Source organism: Ambystoma mexicanum, chromosome 6p (assembly GCF_040938575.1).
Source record: "Ambystoma mexicanum isolate Mex_15411 chromosome 6p, UKY_AmexF1_1, whole genome shotgun sequence".
Lineage (NCBI taxonomy): Eukaryota > Metazoa > Chordata > Amphibia > Caudata > Ambystomatidae > Ambystoma > Ambystoma mexicanum.
This window is the reverse complement of record NC_090935.1, coordinates 1,499,866,291-1,499,887,022: the sequence shown is the minus strand read 5'-3', so window position 1 is coordinate 1,499,887,022 and position 20,732 is coordinate 1,499,866,291. Positions and strand designations below refer to the sequence as shown.

General features: G+C 42.9%; 1 protein-coding gene across 1 annotated transcript in view; it reads right to left on the bottom strand.

Moving 5' to 3' along the window:
• Positions 1–20,732, bottom strand: part of FRAS1 (Fraser extracellular matrix complex subunit 1) — a 1,618,415-nt gene that overhangs the window by 1,079,954 nt on the left and 517,729 nt on the right. The window contains exons 15-16 of the mRNA XM_069626341.1: positions 12,752–12,895; positions 5,822–5,962 (exon numbers count right to left, since the gene is read on the bottom strand). Coding sequence (XP_069482442.1) covers positions 5,822–5,962; positions 12,752–12,895 — 285 coding nt within the window. The remainder of the gene's footprint in view (positions 1–5,821; positions 5,963–12,751; positions 12,896–20,732) is intronic.

Below are 20,732 nucleotides of genomic sequence, written 5' to 3'. Positions count from 1 at the left end.
AGATCTATGGGCTTGTATGCCCTTTGTGGGTCATGCCCTGCATCCATGTCCTTACCTTCGTCTCGCTCTGTGCAGCGAATAAAACGGAACCGAGGGACGGCGCGCAGCTGGAAAATCCTGTGCGCGACATCCCCCTGGCCTGCTAAATAAGCATACCTATTCATCTCCAGTGTGTGCATGTGTGCAATGGAGCCACTAGTCTCTCCGATTCTCAGGTCCTCCATCTTGGAGGTTGTTAAAAGGGGACCTAGAAAGTCCCTACTTTCAATGGCAGATGGTAATCTCAATACCTACAGCATTATTGATCAACGGGGAACACAGGCTCAGCGGCTAGTGTAACTGTATTGTAATGTTAGAATTACTAACCACTTATGACAATTCTATGTCAAGACCAGAGGCTCACATTATGCTTCTCTTTCTTCATTAAGCACAGTAAAGAAAAAGCTCAGCAGCAAGGTAGTTTTGTGCACCGAGTGTAACATGAGTAATGCATAGAAAAAAGGTGCACTAAACATACAACATAACAAGTATATGATAACACAGTAACACAATAATATGTCTGTGAAATTCTGAAAATAGAAATACTCCATTATCCAGATGTCCCTAGAGTTCATTTAGGGGTCACAAACGTGTGACCCAGTCCTCCAATAGGTATCCAGATCCCTTCATAAACAGTCTTGAACATGATGCAACTTCCTCTTTCTTTGCTGCTCACAGCAAGAGATAAGTACATTGATGTTTAGCACTGTTTATGAAGTGTTTTTCTAATTGCTCATAACGTTATTGCTTATTTTACTTAAATCGGTTTGACGTAATTACAACGTCGTTTTGTCTTTGACCGCGTTAATAACAATTGTTTTGTGCTACTATAATGTGTACCTTTGCTCCATGTTCCTTTCCGACGCTAGCTACTTCCTGCTGGTGTCGGAGATAAAGACCAGGAGGCGCAGCACGTGTTTGCTCTCATACGCGTTGCATCAGCTTTTTAAACAGCTGATCAGAAGTCTGCGGCGGCAGGCCCCTCCGTGGCTTGCGCTCGCTTCCCGGACTCATTGGGCTTTTTTCTCTGCAGGCCTGAGAGAGGCCGGCGCGTCCTTACGGAGGCCTGCTAAGCTGCCGCAGACTGCCAGGGGAGCTCCTGCTCCCCCCGGTCCTTTCCTCAGGAGTCCGGCCCTCAAGTGCGCATGACCGTTAGTATTAAACGGTTTATGCAGACACAAGCGCCGGAATCCTCACAGCGGCGAATTTGATAATTTCTCCTGACATATTTCTTTTAAAAAAGACTGAATTCTCACGAAAGTGATCCTTGATTGTTGTTTCTATCGAATTTGCATTAAAATAAAAAAAGAAGAGGAAGAAAACCTGCAGTTTCGGCTAATTTTCAAGGACAGTATTGACAAGCTGAACTATTATTACTGGGCTAGAGAGAAAGTGTCCAGAAGCCCAGGAAAAAATAAAAGTGTGATTAAGGTGCTTTCAATTTTACCATGGCACTGCAGTACTCTCCTCAATCAGATCAGGCTTGGTCTGAGAGTGAGGGAGATACCTGCTGTATCGATGAGGTTGCAATGCCTAACAGCTTGCAAAAGGTGCTGGGATCTTCAGTGGAGACCAGCATAAAAAAAGCAGTAACTGATATGCTCCTTCCCATTCAACACCGCCTAGATACTATGGAAGAGCACCTAAGTGGAACCTCCCCTCCTGGGAGGGAGAAAACACAAAAAAGGAAGCACCTTACTGAAGTGGGATGTATCCAAGCTCGCAAGAGAAGAAGCTCTCCGACCCCCCTCCCCTCCCCGAGCCAGCCGAAACATGTCACAGCTGCCACTATCGGACACCTTCTCCAGGCTAAAGCAAGCCTTTAAAATAGGAAAGTAACTCCTTCCCACGATGAACCCTCTTACCCTGAAGAGAAAAACAGGGGAAATGGACCCTCAAATCCAGAGGGAGATGCACAGGGCACAGAAGATGACCAGAACAGGGGCGTTTACGATGCTGTTCACTCCCACTCCTCCTCAGAGGATGAATTTACCCAGACTAACACCAGAGCCATTTACGTGGCATGTCCCAACACACTGTCAGGCAGAGTCAGGCAATTGACAACCACCATGCACACCTGACGGCCCTTTACCTTCCCCACATGGATAAAAGGCAGAGCACGAAAGCACACGACGAGCAAGGCCAAACGCACGAGGACATAGCTGTACCGTACCAGCAGTTCAAAAGTGGCGAGACCTGAAAGGACGACAAAGGGGGAACTGCTCCTGCCCTTTACAACTCAGACCCGCAAAGCCTCAGAGAGGGAAATCATAAGACCGGGAGTTACAGCTGGCGTGTGGAGGAACGGATGTCAACGGTGCATGGGGTGCATTGACAGCACAGGCGGGGAGGCATGCTGGCTACTATGGTACCGTCCTTGCCTCCAAAGGCAAGACAAGCCAAGGAGTTCAATTTAGCCTGTGAGTCGGAGGAAGCTGATAGCAAAACGACATGTGTCGATCCCAAGGTTGCAAGTGGCAACATTATAGATGAATGCAGGAATTTGAAACAAAGAACTTGTGTGTTTTTGAACTTTTGTGAAAGGCCAGAGAAGGGCCAGCTGCAGAGTGGTCAGGCGCTGCAGGAGTGCTCTGTCAAAGAACTCTTGCTGGCCCCTTTTGTGTTGAAAACGGCAAGTACCAGAATGCCCTAGGGCAGGGCGACGTGAGATGTTGGTCCTACAAAGGTCAGGTCAAATCCTTTGTACAAACGAAAGTCTCTGACTCATGGTTGAGATAAAGCTACGGGAAGGGAATCCCGCTTTCTGATAAGATTGTGAAATGTGTAACAAGGCAAGTGTGAACCCGACAGAGGGTTGCCAAAAAAAAGCTAGGAGAAGGGAATCCACATTTTCTGGTGAAATTCAGCAAATCATGAACTGTGTGACAGATGGCTATGTGAACCTGACAGAGGGGTGCCAAGGGGAAAGCTACTGAGAGTAAATCCTGCATTGAGATAAAGCAGAGTAAACTGTAATGTTTGGTAAACATGAGCCTGGCTGAGGGATGTATGCGAGTTGGGGTGAAGAATAATACACCCTGGAACATTGTGAAGATGAGAGTGAACCCGGTCAAGTGTTGTCCACAGTGGTGTTTGTTTAAAAGGACATTAAGGCTCCTGAATGTTACAAGCTGTATTTGAAAGGCCTTAGTGAACCCGACAGAGAGAGGCCCACTTTGCAAGGAGGATCCGAGCCCTGCGGAGGGAGAACCTAGTGGCTAAGAGCAATCGCCCAGGTGCAAGAACACTGAAGAAACTTTTGTTTGTTTGTTTGTTGTTTTGAACGAACAGGCCTTCTAAGGCAAGAGACTTTGAGTAAAGAGACTTCTCCCCTGAAGTTTCTGGTATCGTTGAACTGGAATTTTGAGCCGCATGCTGGAGAGGCCCAGGAGTGTGCTGTGCTCAGGGGTTCTGCCTTGTCCCGTGCTTGAAACGTGGGGAAGGGATACCCAGCCAAACCATCCTGACTTATTTTGTGAACACTTCTTTATTTTCTGGTGAACATTATCCCACACTCTTTTTGTAACTTAGTGGTAAGGATTGGCAATAGGTTTTTAAGTATAGGCCCTTTTTATTTGACAAGACGCTACTAGGACTGCTTTATTATTATGTGATGGTCGTAGCTTGCTCCCATCTTAGCTTTAGGTTTAGTTTAGGCATTTTTCCCAACCATTACGAAATTCAATAAACGCCCTTGAACTGTGATCATTTGTGTCCATCTTTACTGTTGCCACCACAAGTTCCTTACAGCAGGAGGCAATACTCATTGTTATTGACAAGATCCTCAGAGAAAGGCAACCACTAATTGATCTTCCTGTTACCATTATCATGTAGCTTGCGCAGAATGCGTTGACAACAAATATTTTATTTATGAAAAGGCTTTCTCAAGCAAATATCAGGAACAGCAATGGGGGCCACTTTTGACCCTGCCTCGCTAATTTATATGTAGCAGAATCTGAAACAACTACTATCTATGACCTCAATAATCCATTCTATAGGAGAATAAAACTTTGGATGAGATACATTGACGGCATCCTCATGATTTTTGAAGGCACGGATGGTAACCTCAGTGAATTCATGACATGGCTTAACACAAGGAATGATTGTTTGAGATTTACAGACACTAGTAGTACCTCGACTGTCAATTTCCTTGATTTAGTCTTGAGTGCACAAGATGGGACAATCAAGAGTACAGTATATCACAAACCCACAGTTAGAAACTCTTTATTACTCTTCCAGAGTTACTATACTAGAAGTCTACAAGAACCCCCCCCTGCTTTGGACAGATGATCCAGTGTAAGAGAAACTGCACTTCCATGTAGGACTATGACCAGCAGTCAACTAACTCAGCATACAAATTGAGAAGTCACGGATATCAAAAACAGAAGGGCAAGGGATATTCCTAGAAATATCACTCTAGAACAACATGGGAGGAAAATCGATCACTCTGATACCATCACTGCAGTCTTCAGTTTCTCTCCCCTGGCCAATCAAATAAAAAAGAAGTGATAAAACTATGGTCAATTCTGAATGTGGGCTCATCCAACATTGGACCACCTAGGTTTGTAATGAAATGAAGACGCAATCTTCGAGATTCACTTGTACACACATACAAGGAAATAGAGGACAAGGCTGTCAGTACCTTATGGCATCAATCAAGCCCCATGGGACATGTCACATGTGGCCAGTGTAGTGTGTGCCCCCAAACCAGGAGGAGCACCATTGACATAGGTTTGCACTACCACTGGCATCAGAAGTTATCCACGAACTGTAACGGTAGTAATGTAATTTATATCATCACATGTCCTTGCAGCTTAAGAAATGTCGGCCGGTCAAAACATACATTGGGGAACATTAATCCTTTATTAGGACCAAACAGATCGCCACCCCTTAGTTTTTATTTTATTGGAGGGTCATGGCCCCTCGGATTTCACATAGAAGATTGTGGCGGCAATCTCCACGCATTATAGTTTAAAAGAGAACAACTTTGGATTTTCCAACTATGCTCAGATAGCACTGGTCTCAATGAATACACCAGCTGGCAAACACTGGCTACTATGTAAGGACTATAGGATCACGCATTGGGATATGCCATGGTGAGAGAGAGCACTACTGACATGTATGCATCCACTCAGAAACATAACAGCATGGCTGAGCATGCAGGACACCTGCCTGCACTCCATAGCCACTTGTGTATGAGAAGGACACATTGCCATGCATGCAACGTTAGGAAAAGCACAACTTAGCAACGCTATGAACAACCCTCTCCTTTTGGAATTTATCCAATCCTCTTAATTCAATTAATTTAATTCATTTACTTGCATGTTGTTAGGCAACTGGCCTTATTTACATTTTTGAGTCTGCAGGGCATGGTGTAGCTAGAGCATTGTGTGTGCGCAAACGCTCTGTTTGTGAAGCCGGACACGTATAATTGCAGACAAATGCATCACTTGGGTCTATTGACTTGCAGCATTAAAGTATGGTGCACTACACAACCAAATATCCACGGTGGTCTCTGGCTAATCTAAAAAAAAGAAAAAACACGGCGAGTGGGAGGCATTCAGTAGTGTACGGCGGTTGTCATGGGAACAAACACGCCGACTGGTGATAGTACATGGCACATGGCACAAGCAATTACTGTTGTTGTTGATCCGCCACATATGTTAGCGATTGATGGGGAACTTTAAGATTAGAATATAGGCATTTGCCACAAGCAACCACAAGCAGAACAGCATGAAACTGCTAGTTCAACTTCTGCCATTACTGACAGCCAACACCTTACCTGCGCATCTTCCAGTAACATCAACATAAAAGTCATCAGGACACTTTGGAACGCATTTTCCTTCATGCAAGAGTTGTCCAGAAAAGCAGGTTAAACATGCCGGGTTGTCGGTGTGGCATGTCTCGCATGACTGGTCACAGGCTGAAAAAGAGGACCACCAAGAGTTAGTACTACTTGCAATATGTGCCTCGCTAGTTCGACTGCTCTGCATCCTTGTAATTCTGGTTGCTGAGGCCTGCTACCAAAAGTTGTGCCCCATTACTCCCTTGCCCAGTGCAGCCAATGGATGAACAAATAGTAAAGAAATTCCTTGATAAGAGAAATTTACTTGCCTGTAATGCTAGTCCTCCATCATGAATATTCTCATTATAATCATAGGAAATATCTGTGAATGAACAGGACTCCTGAATACAATTGTGCATATTGTAAATTGATATATAGGCAACAGACAAGTTTCCAATCATTTCTAGTTTTACTTTCCTAGCTTCCCCTCTATAAATTAAGACACAATAAGTGATGGAACAGCCAAACAATATGAGCACCATGAGGTATGTTAACAAACACGGGGAATGAAATAGAGGATTCTCTCGAAAGAAGCTAAACACTTGTGCCTCAGACCTGATTAAAGGCCATCAGGATCAAGGTATTGTAAGAATAGAATGAGAAAATGCTGACCAGCTTAGCAAATCATTTGAAGAAAAGCACAAATGGGTGCTCAAGTCATGAACTTCTAAACATGATTTTAGTAGAATGGAGAATTCAGGTATAGATCTGTTTGTGACAGAAGCAATCAGGCATACTTTCTTCCCCACTGAAGCTATCTTCTAATTTTCTTTGTCTGGTGGATGAGGAGGAGATGTGGAAGATGAAGAGAAAACAGATAAAGCTAATCTTTATCTGGCTGCCTCAATCGGTGTGTAATCTAGTGCTGCGTGAGCAGGTCAAGAAAAGGTCAAAGATTTGATTGGAACAGTGTCTGTGAAACTGAGTTCCGTGAGATAAAGGAAGCCGTTGCTAATGCTCTCTCCCTTTGACACAAGCAAAGACACCAGTAAAATTACTGATGCTAGTGGCACTGGCTTGGGAGCTGTGCTCTTACAGTCGGATAAACAAGGTGGCAGGGTGGTGGCCTTTGCCTCCAGTGTACTAAAACAGGCGGAGCAACAATATTCAGTCATTGAAAAGGAGGATCTGTCATGGGCAGTGAAAAAAATCAAAACCTTCTTGTGGGGGAGAACATTTTCCATCGCCACTGATCAAAAACCCTTAGTAGCAGTATTCTTGTCAAAGGGATAAGATGGTGTTTCAAGGAGGATCATGAACTGGGTGACGTCTATGCAAGGCCATGATTTTACTATCAAGCAAGTTTCAAGTAAAGACAATGTCAGAACGGATTATATATATTCAGGTTCTCAATTAACTCTTCGGATGAAGACATTGATGAACCAGACGTTTTCTGGGTTTGTGGAGAATCTAGAACTCAGGGAGAATGGGATAATGCCCAGGATGGTGATATGGAACTCAAAATGGTAAAAGACTCTTGAAAAATTGGGCTGAGTAGACCCCTGATCTTGGGTTAGGTGCCTTTCATAAGGTAACAAACGAACTGAGCATTGAAGGGTCACATGTGCTGAGATCTGGTTGAATCATTCCTGCAGCCGGCAGAAGAGACACGCTTTTGTAACTAGCTCAGGACAGTCGCATGGGAAATGGTAAAACAAAAGGGTTTCTTCGCTCAGACTACTGGTGGCCAGGTTTATATAAACAAGTGGAAGCAATGATAGAAAATTGTGGTACATGCTCCTCATCCGACAATACACTGAAAAAACATACCCATCCTTGGAAGACCATTGACCTTCCAAATATTCCCTGGGAGTACTTTGCCTTGGACGTATTAGGTCCCTTACACTCCAAGGAGGGAAGACACAAATATGTAATTGTGATGGCTGGCATGTATTCCAAATGGATAGAAGTAAGGTCTGTGTTTGAGGCAGATTCAAGAGAGCTAATTAAATTCATGCATAACATATTTCATAGAGAGGGTATACCGTTAGGGAGATTTAACATGTTTATGCTTCATCCCCTCTCCTAGTGAGACCCCCAGTACTTTCTGCTGGACTTCTGGATATTTTTTCTGGAATCCTGAATGAGTGGAGCCTTTTTTCACTCATTCTTTCTTTGGGCTCTGTCTTTTGGAACTCCATTCTTTGTATTTTACCTGTACTATGGAGTCTATCCTCTCCATCACTCTTAATAGCATCTGTATTTTACTATTGCAGCACACAGCTCCTTATGGGAAGTGATGCTGGGGATCATTAGGGTCCTCCTTTGAGATTATTTTCTTCATCCTAGAGTAACTACAGTTTTTAAGGATACTTAGTATCTCTCCTAAACTTTATAGTCTGAGAGATTGGCACAAACCACCTTATGTGGAGTGCCAAAGGGATACCTAGTATCCCCCTTCTCTCTGCTACTGTGACTTTTTAGTCACATAGACAATCTCCTAGTTATGGCTGGTGGCAGTGGACTTGTTGTACCAACTATTGCGTGATTTTTCTGCTGCAGCATTTGTCCATAGCCTCGGTAGTACACAATAGGGGCACCCAAGAACCAACTTAGTGCCTCCCTTCTTTTATCGCTATTACTAGCGTGATTGTTCTTTGTTAGCCCTTCTACGATTCTTCTACGATTCTGGGAAGGGGGGGGCTATGCGTGTCTTTTGCCTTTGGCGGGAACCCTTGGGCAGGCAGGAAGGTGGGGGGCACCCCCCTGTCCTTTGTCTGCCAGAGTGCCTGAATAGAACCAGCTCCCACTGGGGTATGGCTGTCCTGATTGTACATCCAAACGCCCCTTTCAGAAAATTGCTGAGAGAGATTGAAGAGGAATACGTGTTGGAACTGTATAAAAGGTGAGGCTCCTGCAGTGAAAAGCAAGTCGACCACTGGAAGCTGAAGTAACCGAAGAAGAAGACTACCAGAGGCGCCTGGCTTTGACTGGTGGGAACAACCAGCAGGGTCGGACTGTGCCCCGTGGCCGGGCCGTAATCGTCCCTGGGTAGTGGGGGCCGGTTTCTGGCCATGCCTGGGCCAGTTTTCAATTATTCTTTTTTTTCAAAAATCCTTCTTCAGTTGATAAATGAGAACCAACACAGGTTGGGTGATATTGTATGCATATTTGTTCTATAAAAAAAGAGCTTAAGCGTAAGTGCTATACAATAACATATCATTTGGCCTTGGACGTCTGCTTGGATTCACAGTTATTTAGTGTACTTAGGAAAAATGCTATTTGATGACACTTCCTGTTTTGTCAAGGGGTGAAAGGTCGTGTTTCATCGCTTCCCTGGATGTCAATTTGGGGTGGGGTCAAATGACATCACTTATGGTGATGTCATCAGAGGTCGAGGGTTGTGAGGCGAGGGGTGGGCCACTTTTTTTGGGTGACGAGGCCTATTTCTTGTGTCAGTCCGACCCTGACAACCAGTCCCAAGACGAACTTTGATTTGAGTCATCTCCCGAGGTCCTGCGAGTTTCCAGAGCTGCGGAAACCCAATACCAGGACACCTGCTGCACATTTCAACTTGCTGTGCAGGGATACTGCATCTAGAACCTGAGGCTCTGCTAGGATAACACTAACCAACTGTGTTCCTCCGCAAAAATCACTATTGTATATGTGTATGCTGACTAAATGCAATTACGGTACTACTTTGTGGGTGCACGTTATTACTGATAGTATTGTCAAAGGGCCTCATTACGACCCTACCGGTTCGGATAGAACGGTGGCGGTAAAACCGCCACCACCGTTGTTTCCGGACCGGCTGATTCAGAGTCCTGCAGGCGGGAGGTGTCACTCCCGCCAGGTCTGACCTGGCGGGATTAACACCTCCCGCCTGCAGGCGGACATGGAAACACCGGCTCTGTCATAGACGGAACCAGCAAATCCATGGTCCTCACCCCCATGGAGTCCTATGGGACTCCATGGGACTCCATGGGAATGGGGATTTACAGAATTCCGTCTCTGGAATTACCAGGTCACCGGGGTTGTAATGCTGCGCTGATTCTGGCAATCACGGAGGCAGAATAGTATTACGGGTCCGGAGGCAGCCTGCCTGTTTTTCCGGCGCGGCTACCGCCGGACTCGTAATGAGGCCCAAACTCCTGTAACAATTGTATGCGTTGTGTACTGGTGTATCGTACTAAGTATTTAAAAGTGATATTTGTGTAAATATAATAAATCTATATTTTAACATAAATGTATTGTAAGTGTTTCTTTTAAGTGCATTTCTAACTGGGTTCATTGTGTTTACCTACAGCTCACATCTTCCTCTTAAGATAAGCCTGACTTCTCTGCCACACTAACAAGGTCTCTTACTACAGACTGATACTAAGAGTTGGAGGATCCACAAACCAGTGGGATAGCTTACTAAAGTCTTACCTCCAAGGGGGACTTTAGGAAAACTCCCCTAACACGTACCAAAGAAAATAGTAACAGATAATGGTGTCCTGTTCACTTCTAGTTTAATTAAAAATATTTTGGTGAGTATGGGCATTGAACATCATAAATCAACAGTGTTCCACCCCTCCACCAATGGATTAGTTGAGAGGTTCAATAGAACTTTAAGCAAAAGAATTACGGGGAGAAATTGGGACGATAACATAGAAAGATTTGCATTAACGTACAGATTGACACCTCATGCCACGACAGGATTGATTCCTTTTGAAATATTGAGAAGGAAAGTTGCTACTTGTGTATGCCCACCTTGGTTGGGAAGAATGAAGTTCATTGAGTGGAAAGAAAAAGAGTTGAGAGAGTAAGAATCCAAAAAGCAGCAAAAGAGTTATACAACACAAAATGTAATACTAGTCTATCAAGAATAGATCAAGGGGATGGGTGTGACGGCATATAGGAGTACTTAAAGGTGAAAGCAAATTTAGCGGCTCAATCAAAGTAGATAGAGTTCTAGATGATGCAGTTGTTTTGAAAGATGGTCGTACAGGGAATACGTGTAGGATTGCTGTGCATCCTGTGAACTAAAAGACATCCTCCTGATGATAGTATGGGATGTGTTTTATATTCATATTCTGTACAATATTAAGGTTTGCAGATATGTATTATGTTTTTTAACTTATTAGGTAATTATAATCAGTTACAATAAAGTGCATCTTTAGAGGTATTAGTAACCAACTGTAAATAATAAACTTGTTTGTGTTATGGATGCCAAGGGCATACACATAGTGACCACTGTAAATAATAAACATGTTGTGGTAGCAGGGCTGTATTTATAAACATGTTCTGAATGCACTGCCGCATTCAAATCTTGTAAATGACTTTTTTTGCCATCCATGTGCCAAACTCTGATCAACATGTTGTGTGGGAAACAACGCAAATCACGGTGCCAGTGGCTGGATCAGCATGACTGAGGATGAGGTTGCAGTTTTGCAATCCACTGTTGCTACCATATCAAAGGATATGAAGGTGTTGCAAGGTGAAATGCGATGACCTAAAGTCCAGGTCTTGCAGAAATGATGTTCAGATAATAGGGGTCTCAGAGGAGGCACTTCGCGGGAACATGGAGATGGCAGTTGAGGATTTGCTCCGCGACCTTTAGCTAATCAACCAATTTCACCACACTTCACAATGGAGCGTGCCCATAGGGCTCTCATGGCGAAACCTATGCCGGGTGACTACCCAAGTCCCATAATTCCATGTATCATGAACTATCGTTACTGGGATTTAATACTTTGCTGTGCCAGAGAGAAAAAGGAGCTGCGCCTGGACTCCCAACTGATCCATATACCCAGACTTTACTTTGGCAGTTCAGCAGGAGCAATGCAGACATAAGTGAACACAGTTCAAGATTGTTTATTAAAATGTATGTGGGTTGGAAAAACCCCTAATCTAGTTTTTTTGTGAGCCCCTAGCTGCATGGGTGCATAGAGACTGGTATCCACTGAACAATCATATGGTCAGTAAATGCAAGTTTGGGATTCTATGTCTGCCTGTGCGCTTGGTCTTCTGCTTCTTCCGATGTAATCTTTCAAATGAATAGTTTCTACATCTGGTAGTTATTGTCAGTTGTTAATTTATTCCAATCTTCATATAAATGCAATAAGATTTTTTTGTTTCAATATTTTCCCATTAAACCTGTTGTAAAAGTTGTGCATCCAAAACTCCACTAGGAGGCACGTGCGTGTGTTTCACCCTTCCTTGGGCTTTTTCAAGGCACCGATAATACAATTCATCAAACAGATATAGGTTCATTTTTAACATATGATTTTTTACACATTGTTCGCCCTATACAACATAATGTTTGTTATGTATTATTTTCCAGTAGTTTGAGATGTTGAATGGACGAGTGGACAGGATTCGAATCTCCAGCGCTGGGGATCCCTTGCACCTGATGCCTTCTGCGGCTGGATCCAACAAAAGGTCTAGTCCTTTGTCAACCTTTATGCTATGTCGCAAACATACTCTTGGTGAAAGGGTGAAGTCTGTCTTCTGTTTCCTGGGTGTGATCATCGTTCAACAGGACCAACGCGTCTCAGTACTAGATCTACTTAGGTCTGGTATGGTATGGTCTTTTTCGTCCCAGTACTTCCCAGGTAGACAAGGTCTTGGGTCTTACAACAGTACATGTTTCGCCCAGGTACTGATCCCTCAGAAGAGGAGAAAGGAGAGTGAGGATGTGTGCTTGTAATGTGGTGTACGGGCCATACCTTAGTTGGTCATCACTGTTCCCAGAAGGGTAGTCTCTCCCCATGACATACTCCCGCTGTGCACCACCCCCAGGGGGACTGTTGTGTAACGGCCTCACCAGCCTGGCCTCACAGGAAGTAGCTCCCCCTTGGGGAGAAGTGAGAGCATCCAGGGATTCGTAACACTAGTTAAAGGCTTAAAAGACCAAATAGCAAAAAGAAAAGTATGTATAATTACCTGAGCAGATTCCATTTTGAACAAAGAAACCTTGACCACAAGCAGCCACACAGAATCCTGCTTTCATCACATACGACTGATCTTTACAGGTCAGGCAATCACTCGCAGAGGATCCAAGGCATGTTGAACACGAATTATGACAGGCTAAATGAAAACAAAATACCATACAAAGTTAAGAAGTGCAATAACTTCAACAAAACACTGTTACCAGTCTCGCATATTTGTCTCCACGGTCTGATCATATGTTGCAAAAATAAGAACTGTTCTTCTTAGCTGGTGTTTAAATAAATACCCACTCATTCTCCCTCATCCACCATCTTTCATAGCCATACAAATCATTTGTTTCTAGTTATCCCACACTATCTCACTCATCTTCCTGGGGTGTCTTTTCGTGTAATTTAGATATTTAAGATTTTATTTATTGGTATACTTCTAGCACAAGCTTTGTATAACATTTCATATAACACAGTTTAAAATTCTATCGATATTGATGAAAACAGGTTAAAATATAATATACATATGTAAACTTTTAAAAGATTGGCACACTTAACGCAATACCCATCATAAAAAGCATTTAAAAATATGTACAAGATGCATTTAGAATCTGACAAAGTATATTAGATTAATATCATCACCTTATAAAAATACTTGCCATAATACAGGGATGTCTGTCACCTTAACAGCATTATTGTATGACTTAAGATATTTCATGCGTAGGCAATTAAGACTTTCACATTCAACGAATAGGTGGAATAGTGTTTCTTCAATGAAGTTAACACATAGTCGACAATATTTATGATCATATGCTATATTGTTCATCCAACTTTTTGATGATAGCGCAACTGATACGTTAAATTTAAAAAGAAGGTACGTACGAAAAACATTTGGACTAGGATACGCCGAAATGTATTTCAGCTTAGATTTACGATGCCATCTCTGCTGACAGTATTCAGTGGCAGACGTTAGGCTTTCAAGGTGGAGCATATTCTGTAGGAAGGCAAACTCATTTATTTTCTTCTTAAGCCAATATTTAATGTCACCAGACACATATGGGATACTGCTTTCGTACAACCACTTACTGCGAATACGCTTCAAAATGCCAAATATACCTATTGGAGAAGTATCCTCCAGATTCAAGAAAGCATGTGTATATGGAACAATAATCGTATCAGTTGACACAGTAATAAAACTTTGGTAGAACATTACACATTGGGTTATGTATACATTCCAGATGCCCTTTATATTGAACTCGAGGTATAGATGTTCTATGCTTATGCATTTTGGTAGTCTAAGTAATCGCCTTAATAATTTAGCTTCAAATCTAATAAGAACTTAAATGTATTGCCCTAGATGGCTATTGCATAAGACAGCATTGATATGATCTTTGAATTGTATATAGATAGTAAGGCAGATGCACTATAACCATTGTTGCGACCAATAAATACACTTAAGGCATTCACCGAGGTCTCACATTTCAATTTTACTTCTGACCAATGGAGGTCCCATTTAAGCTTCTCATCAACGATTACACCCAAGTATTTGTGGGCTGAGACTTGCTCTAAAGGTGCATTGGATAAGGACCATTGTAGACGCCTCGGCCTCAGGTTCTGTGTGAAAACCATGATTTTACTTTTGGAATTGTTTATCGTGAGGCCATTTTTAGACGCATATGTGGCTAGTGCATTCAGCATCAATTGTAATCCAGCTGGCGTGTAGTCAAGAAGTAATAGATCGTCGGTGTAAGCGAGCCAACCCAAGGCCACACTCCCAATCTTAATAGGGTTGGCAGCATGGATGTTAAAGGAAGCAATCATGTCAGCCAGATAGAAATTGAAGAGTGTGGCGGCTATCATGCATCCCTGCTTGACACCACGTTTGGTAGACATCCATTTAGATAGTGTACCCAATGCATTGAGACGGACACTAACTGATGTGTCTGCATGCATAAGCATTCGGAGCAAACCAGGAGGGATCCCCATTCAGCTAGTTTGCGCCATAACTGGTTCCTGCATACAGTGTCGAAAGCGGCGGAAAAATCGATAAAAGCACAGTAAACATCTAAGTTCCACCGCACCCACGTATGTTCAATCGATGAGCTTAAGATGAGAAGATTGTGTAATGTGCTACATTTAGGTCTGAAGCCAATCTGATTGGGGGGGGGAAATCTTATTGGTATCAATCCATGAGTTCAATTCATAAAGTAACACTTTAGTTAAGATTTTTGATGTAGAATCTAACATAGCCAGCATACGAAAATTAGATGGAACATCCAAGGCCCCCTTCTTATGAATGGTCAGGATGTTACTGGCTTTCCAGGACGGTGGTAAAGTTCCATATAAGCTAATGTGACAAAATAGTATATGCAGGGCAGCGCCCCACAGTGGTGGATCACTTTTTATGACCAAATTTGATATGCCATCAGGGCCAGCAGCACGAGATGATTTCAAGTTTTCGATGATGGCTATGATATCAAGGATTGAGGCTTTTCATTCCCACGGTGTATCTGGGATCGGCAAGGCTAGTGCAATAGATTTGCCACTGCCAAGTGTAGAAGCTATGTGATCTGCTCATGACTTCGTTGAAGCAATTTATTGTGAGATCTCTTTTTATTTTTTGCTATCAAGTGCCATATTGCATTGCCATCACCTTGCAGGGATAGTCTGGCTATCTTTTGCCAGATTTTTAGCTCGAGATCTTTATGAGATTTTATCCATCTTTTATGGGATTTTTTTAAATCACAAATGTGTGCTATGATTGAGAGCACCGGGGTCGCCCCATTATTGGAGTGTACTAAATTTTTTATGTTAATGCGTAACGTCCTTTTTTCCAAGTTGGACAATTTTGTTGTTATTTTTACGGACTGGACGCAGAATATTAACTCTCTCCTGAACAGATGTGTATGAGCGTTGCTCAACAGTAGAGCTTTGAATGTTGGCCATGATAGATGTAAAATTCTTAATTAGTTGGTCACAAGAGTTCGGCCTGTCAAAGTTTCGATTGAATGAAGGCGGGTAACAATTCCGGGGCCATTGAATTTGCTTGTTCTATGCTGTGTCGTTTTTCAACAATACGATTCTGTCCTTCATTTAACAGTATCTGACCATTTTTGTCATAAGATGGCAAAATGAGATTTTCCTGCATTATCTCGATAAGAAGACAAAGGCAAGTGATCACTCATCACGGCACACAACTCCCGTATCCCTAATGAATTGCATACCAAGGTGATTCGAAAAGATATAGTCGATGACGACAGCAGATAAGCCTTCAATTCGCGTGGGAGCCATGTGAGGATCACTCATAGTAGAGCCATTCAGGCGAAACATATTATGGGATTTTAAGAGTCTACGCCACTTTTTTCCTTGAGTGAGATCATCAGTTATTTGAACAACTGAAGCAGTCTCACCTATTTTGGCATTGAAATCGCCAAGGAGCCAGATTGGAAAGTGATGGGAGTATTGTTTTAGGTCCACATAAAGCCCCTTTATGTTTTTTTGAGATTAACGACATTTAGGCGGATCATATACATTGATTATAATAATGCTAATGACTGCATTCGTAATCTTGGCTATTAATATATTATGAGACGATTATGGTAGTTTCTCTATTTTCCATGGGCTCTGTACAGATATTAGAAGCCCACCCTTTAGACGACCTACCAGGCCTTTGGTTGCCACTTCATGTACTGTTGAGCGGTTGTCTAGTTGAATCTCAGCAGTGATCCAGGTTTCTTGGAGTGCAACTATATGAAAAATATCAATGTTGCTTAATAGACCATCAACATCGAACATGTGAGAATGTCCCCGGGTATTTCACGAGTAGAGATATTGAGGATGTATGGGTCATTGCCGTGTGCCAGAAAAATGTTCTTTGAAGGAGAGAGGCAACCATTGCCAATATCCTTCAGGGATATCTTCAGATGGTAAATGGCCTTTGACAGATATGTGCGCAGATACAGACTTATGAGTCACGATTGTGCCTCCAGATGATGGAACAATTGGTGCATTACCGGAGGAGGAGCCATAGTTCTTGGCCATTTCAGGTGCTCTATTACGAGATACATCAATAGGTCATTTGTTGGTCGGGATCTCGACGTATTGGGCAATGTATCCAAGTTTGAGTAGGTTCTCTTCAAAGCCAAGGACATAGGTGAGCGTGGCATCATTTTTAAAACACACATTCGATGTGTAGTGATTATTCAGCTCGATTTGATCCACTAAATAGATGTCATTGGATGTTATTACTCGTAAGGAGACTAACTCATGAAATAACTTTAGTATTGCTGCTATGTTTAGAGGATCTCGTGATTGGATATCGGCAATTTGGGTCAGTTGTAGGGCTGCCATGTAAGACTGGTTTGCTGCAATACATGGGCCTGAGTTTGGAAAAGTACATTGGGTGTCTCATTTCAGTATGATTTTTAATCCATTCTTTAGGTAATGTCAATTGCCTTTCTTCAGAAAGGCCGGCGGCTGTTGGTAATGCCAATTTTTTGGAACGTATTTTCTTGACTTTCGAAATTGCAGCGACTACTAGAGGGCCCTTAGTAGGCTTAGGTGATAGTATCTTGAGCTGAGAGGGGTTAACTATGGTAACAATAGGGTCCACATGAATGGTCGTACTGGGAGTGTTCACCGGAGTCAATTTGGGAGGTGGACACCCTTGAGTCCCATTGGTTTTATGTATTCTTTTTGCGATTTGATTCCGATACATAAAAGCCTGAAAGGTACCGTTTGTTTTCTGGTGTTTGCCCTTTGGCAGAGAGTCACTTAGTAAGGCCACTCGGGTCTTATTCTGGGTCGTAGTGGGGGGAGGAATATGCGGTGTAGAAATAGGTTGTACCGTACTTTGAGAGCCACATTTCCTTCTAAAGCTTGAATGAATTAGCAGAGATTGGATATCAATTTTAGATTCCAACAGAGTACATTTTGCTAGTAAGCTAGAGAGGAGGAGTTCTAAGGACTCTAATTTCTCATCTGAAGTCATGCTCGTATCGTTCTCACCATCATCCAACTTAGGGCCGCAGTCAGTGACCGCACTTTTAGTAAGTGCATACACAGGGTTAGAAGACTTGCTGGTGGATTTAAACTTGAATAATGGTAAAGTGTTCAATGTTGGATCAACAGGATATAGGTTATTTAATCTAGGTACAATGGTGTCAGCTGGAAAGTGCTCTTTTTAAACCGGCAAACTTATAGGTTTTGGTGGGGGAGTGAAATATAAGGGAGTAGCCATAGGCTCACCAATAGACAAATCAAGATCTTGGCCTAGGTATTCCAACTCCATTTCTTCAAGTTTGGAATTCGATAGGTCAATAGTACATGGAATAGACGGGACGTGAGACATTGAAGGGGGTACCGCAAACTGAGTCTTGAGCGGCATTGGAAGAGATCTTTACAGGATCAATAGGCAAATTTGTTACACAACTGAAGGCAGCATCTTCTATCACTTCAGAGACATGGTTAGGGACTATTGAGCCACCTAATATGTCATTCAATAGTTTAGAGCTGACACAGCCCAACTCACTGGAGAGTTCGGTGACAAGATCATCAGTTGATTCAAGGCGCTGCTCATTTACCACAGGTGGTAAAGTATCTTTAGGTAGAGATTCCTGGTTCAGGGAAAGGGCATTTTTGGAAAAATATGCCGTTATGTGATTTCCTTGAGCAGGGACATGTGATATTACCTTTGGAATGCATACATGTCTCTTTCTCACAGTTCTATGCATTTCAATTTCACGTGCATGATCGGCCATGACGTAATTGAGGGGTGAAGTGTATAGATCAAATGTTCAAAGGAAATCAATTCTGTTATATGAGTGCGAGATTAGCAACTACGTACAGATGGGCGAGTAGGCAAGCCAAAACTCAATTTCACAAATCACAATACACAAATGTAACAGAAATGACAAAAGTGTCAGCGTTGACTGAAAGGACAACAGAATAGTATACTACAACACACTAATAGAGCGTCAGAGCATCTCTAACACATTTATTGTGCTCGTTTCGTGGAAAAGATACTCACTGTTTTTAGCGTGATTAGGCATAAAACCAAGAGCTGTTGTAACAATCTATCCACAAATTTAGGTTCCAGCATGTCCATTAGGTTCAAGGAGCCACTAGATGGTCACAATTTATGACGGCAAGTAGCATTTATAACGTTTTAAAAGACGTTTTAAACGTTTTAAAAGAACGCTTCACCGCTGTTTCGCTGAGAACAGCGAACAGCTACTTCAAGCTACTTCTGAAGCGCACGTGCTGGAGCACCCGGGGTCCCGTTGAAATAGCGTGCCAAAGGGGGCAGAGCCAATTTTTCCTAAAAAGTGTATAAAAGGTAGATTTAGCTACTACAATTCATATGTAGCACATATAATTATATATGGCAATGTAAGTATCCATAGGAGTCCAAGAAAAGTCCATTTAGGTCGAGTAGGACGCCAGGTTAAAATGTTACCAATTTAGTGCAGGATAGCCGCCCAGAGTCTTCCAGCGAACAGCTACTTCAAGCTACTTCTGGAGCGTGCGGGGGCCTGTTGAAATAGCGTGCCAAAGGGGGCTGAGACAATTTTTTCAATGTAGTGCAGGATAGCCGCCCAGAGTCCTCCAGCGAACAGCAACTTCTTTCGTGTAATCAATTCAATATTATTTTCATTGCAAAGTAATTGACTTAATAGAGTAAGTGCGCTGTTAAGACTCCTGTTCATTCCTGGTTCCAGTCGGTGCAACTGTATTTGCATAACTTCACTTATGTAACCAAAATGTGATGGACGGAAGTTTTTGAATTATTTGTGACGACTGCCATTTCTCTGAGCAACCCTCCAAAGCACTGTTATTTTTCCAGAACGCCCCATTACAGAGACAAGACTAGCAATATGCAAAGCCGTGGTGGCCCTCAACCGGGCATCACATACACCACCAGACATGGTTCACCCTATTGGCCCTCAGGCATGAGATAAAGTTTGGTTGCTTAGAATTCAGCAAGCCAGGGACCCAAGTCAAGGCATACCATTTTGCATTTGTAGAAATAAACTAAATTCACAAAAGAGATGAATGGAAGGTTTTGAGTTAATTGTGACAACTTCCATTAGTGACAAAGTCACACTCTCAACATCACACAACAGGTGTATTTATAGGGCACACGTTCACCACCAAAGGGGTATCTTGGCGCTATTGACAGATAATAAATGTTTTATTGTTACCCAACTTAATTGTCCCGATTTTACCAACTGCAGAAGGATGAGGGGCTGAGTGGACCTGCCAGGATTCGAACCTGTGACCATCAGGTCAAACGCAGGCCCCTGTAGTGGATGCATTAGTCCACTGAGCGGTATCAGGTGATATTATGGCCACCAAAAATATCGCCGTACATATGGTCGTCAGGAACGGCCATAGGCGATATTTTTGGTGGGGATAATTTATGGGGTAAATGGATGGGAGGATGAGGGGGTTGCGGGGGTTTCCCCCCTTCCCTTTTAAAACATATGGGGGTTGCGGGGGTGTCCCCCGCAGGTTGCATGGGGTAATATCGCCACAAATATATGGCAACATTTTTGTACGGCGATATTTTTGCGGCGATATTATCACATGGAACCCACTTAGCCACATACCCGACTCTGACATTTGTGACAAAGGCACAGTGCCAACATTGTATCCAGTCCCCTGTCTGCCTGAGAGTAGGCCTAACAGGATCAGCCCTGGACTATTCCTAACCACTCAGAGTGCAACTAGTTACAAACTACCAGGTCCCAAAGAAACAGGGTATTCAGGATTGCATCTCCCAAGGTGCATCTGGCTCAGAAATCCAATATTCTGCAGTGTCTTTCAGAGCAACAAATGCTATGGCAAAACACTAGCACATCCAGAGAGACCCCTAAATCAACAGGTGCAGATCTGCAAATGGGAAAATCTAACTTATGACACTCCCCACAACCCTCCCAGCATCAGCATGTATGCTTTCCCCCTTCCCAGCACTTGCAGCATTTTAG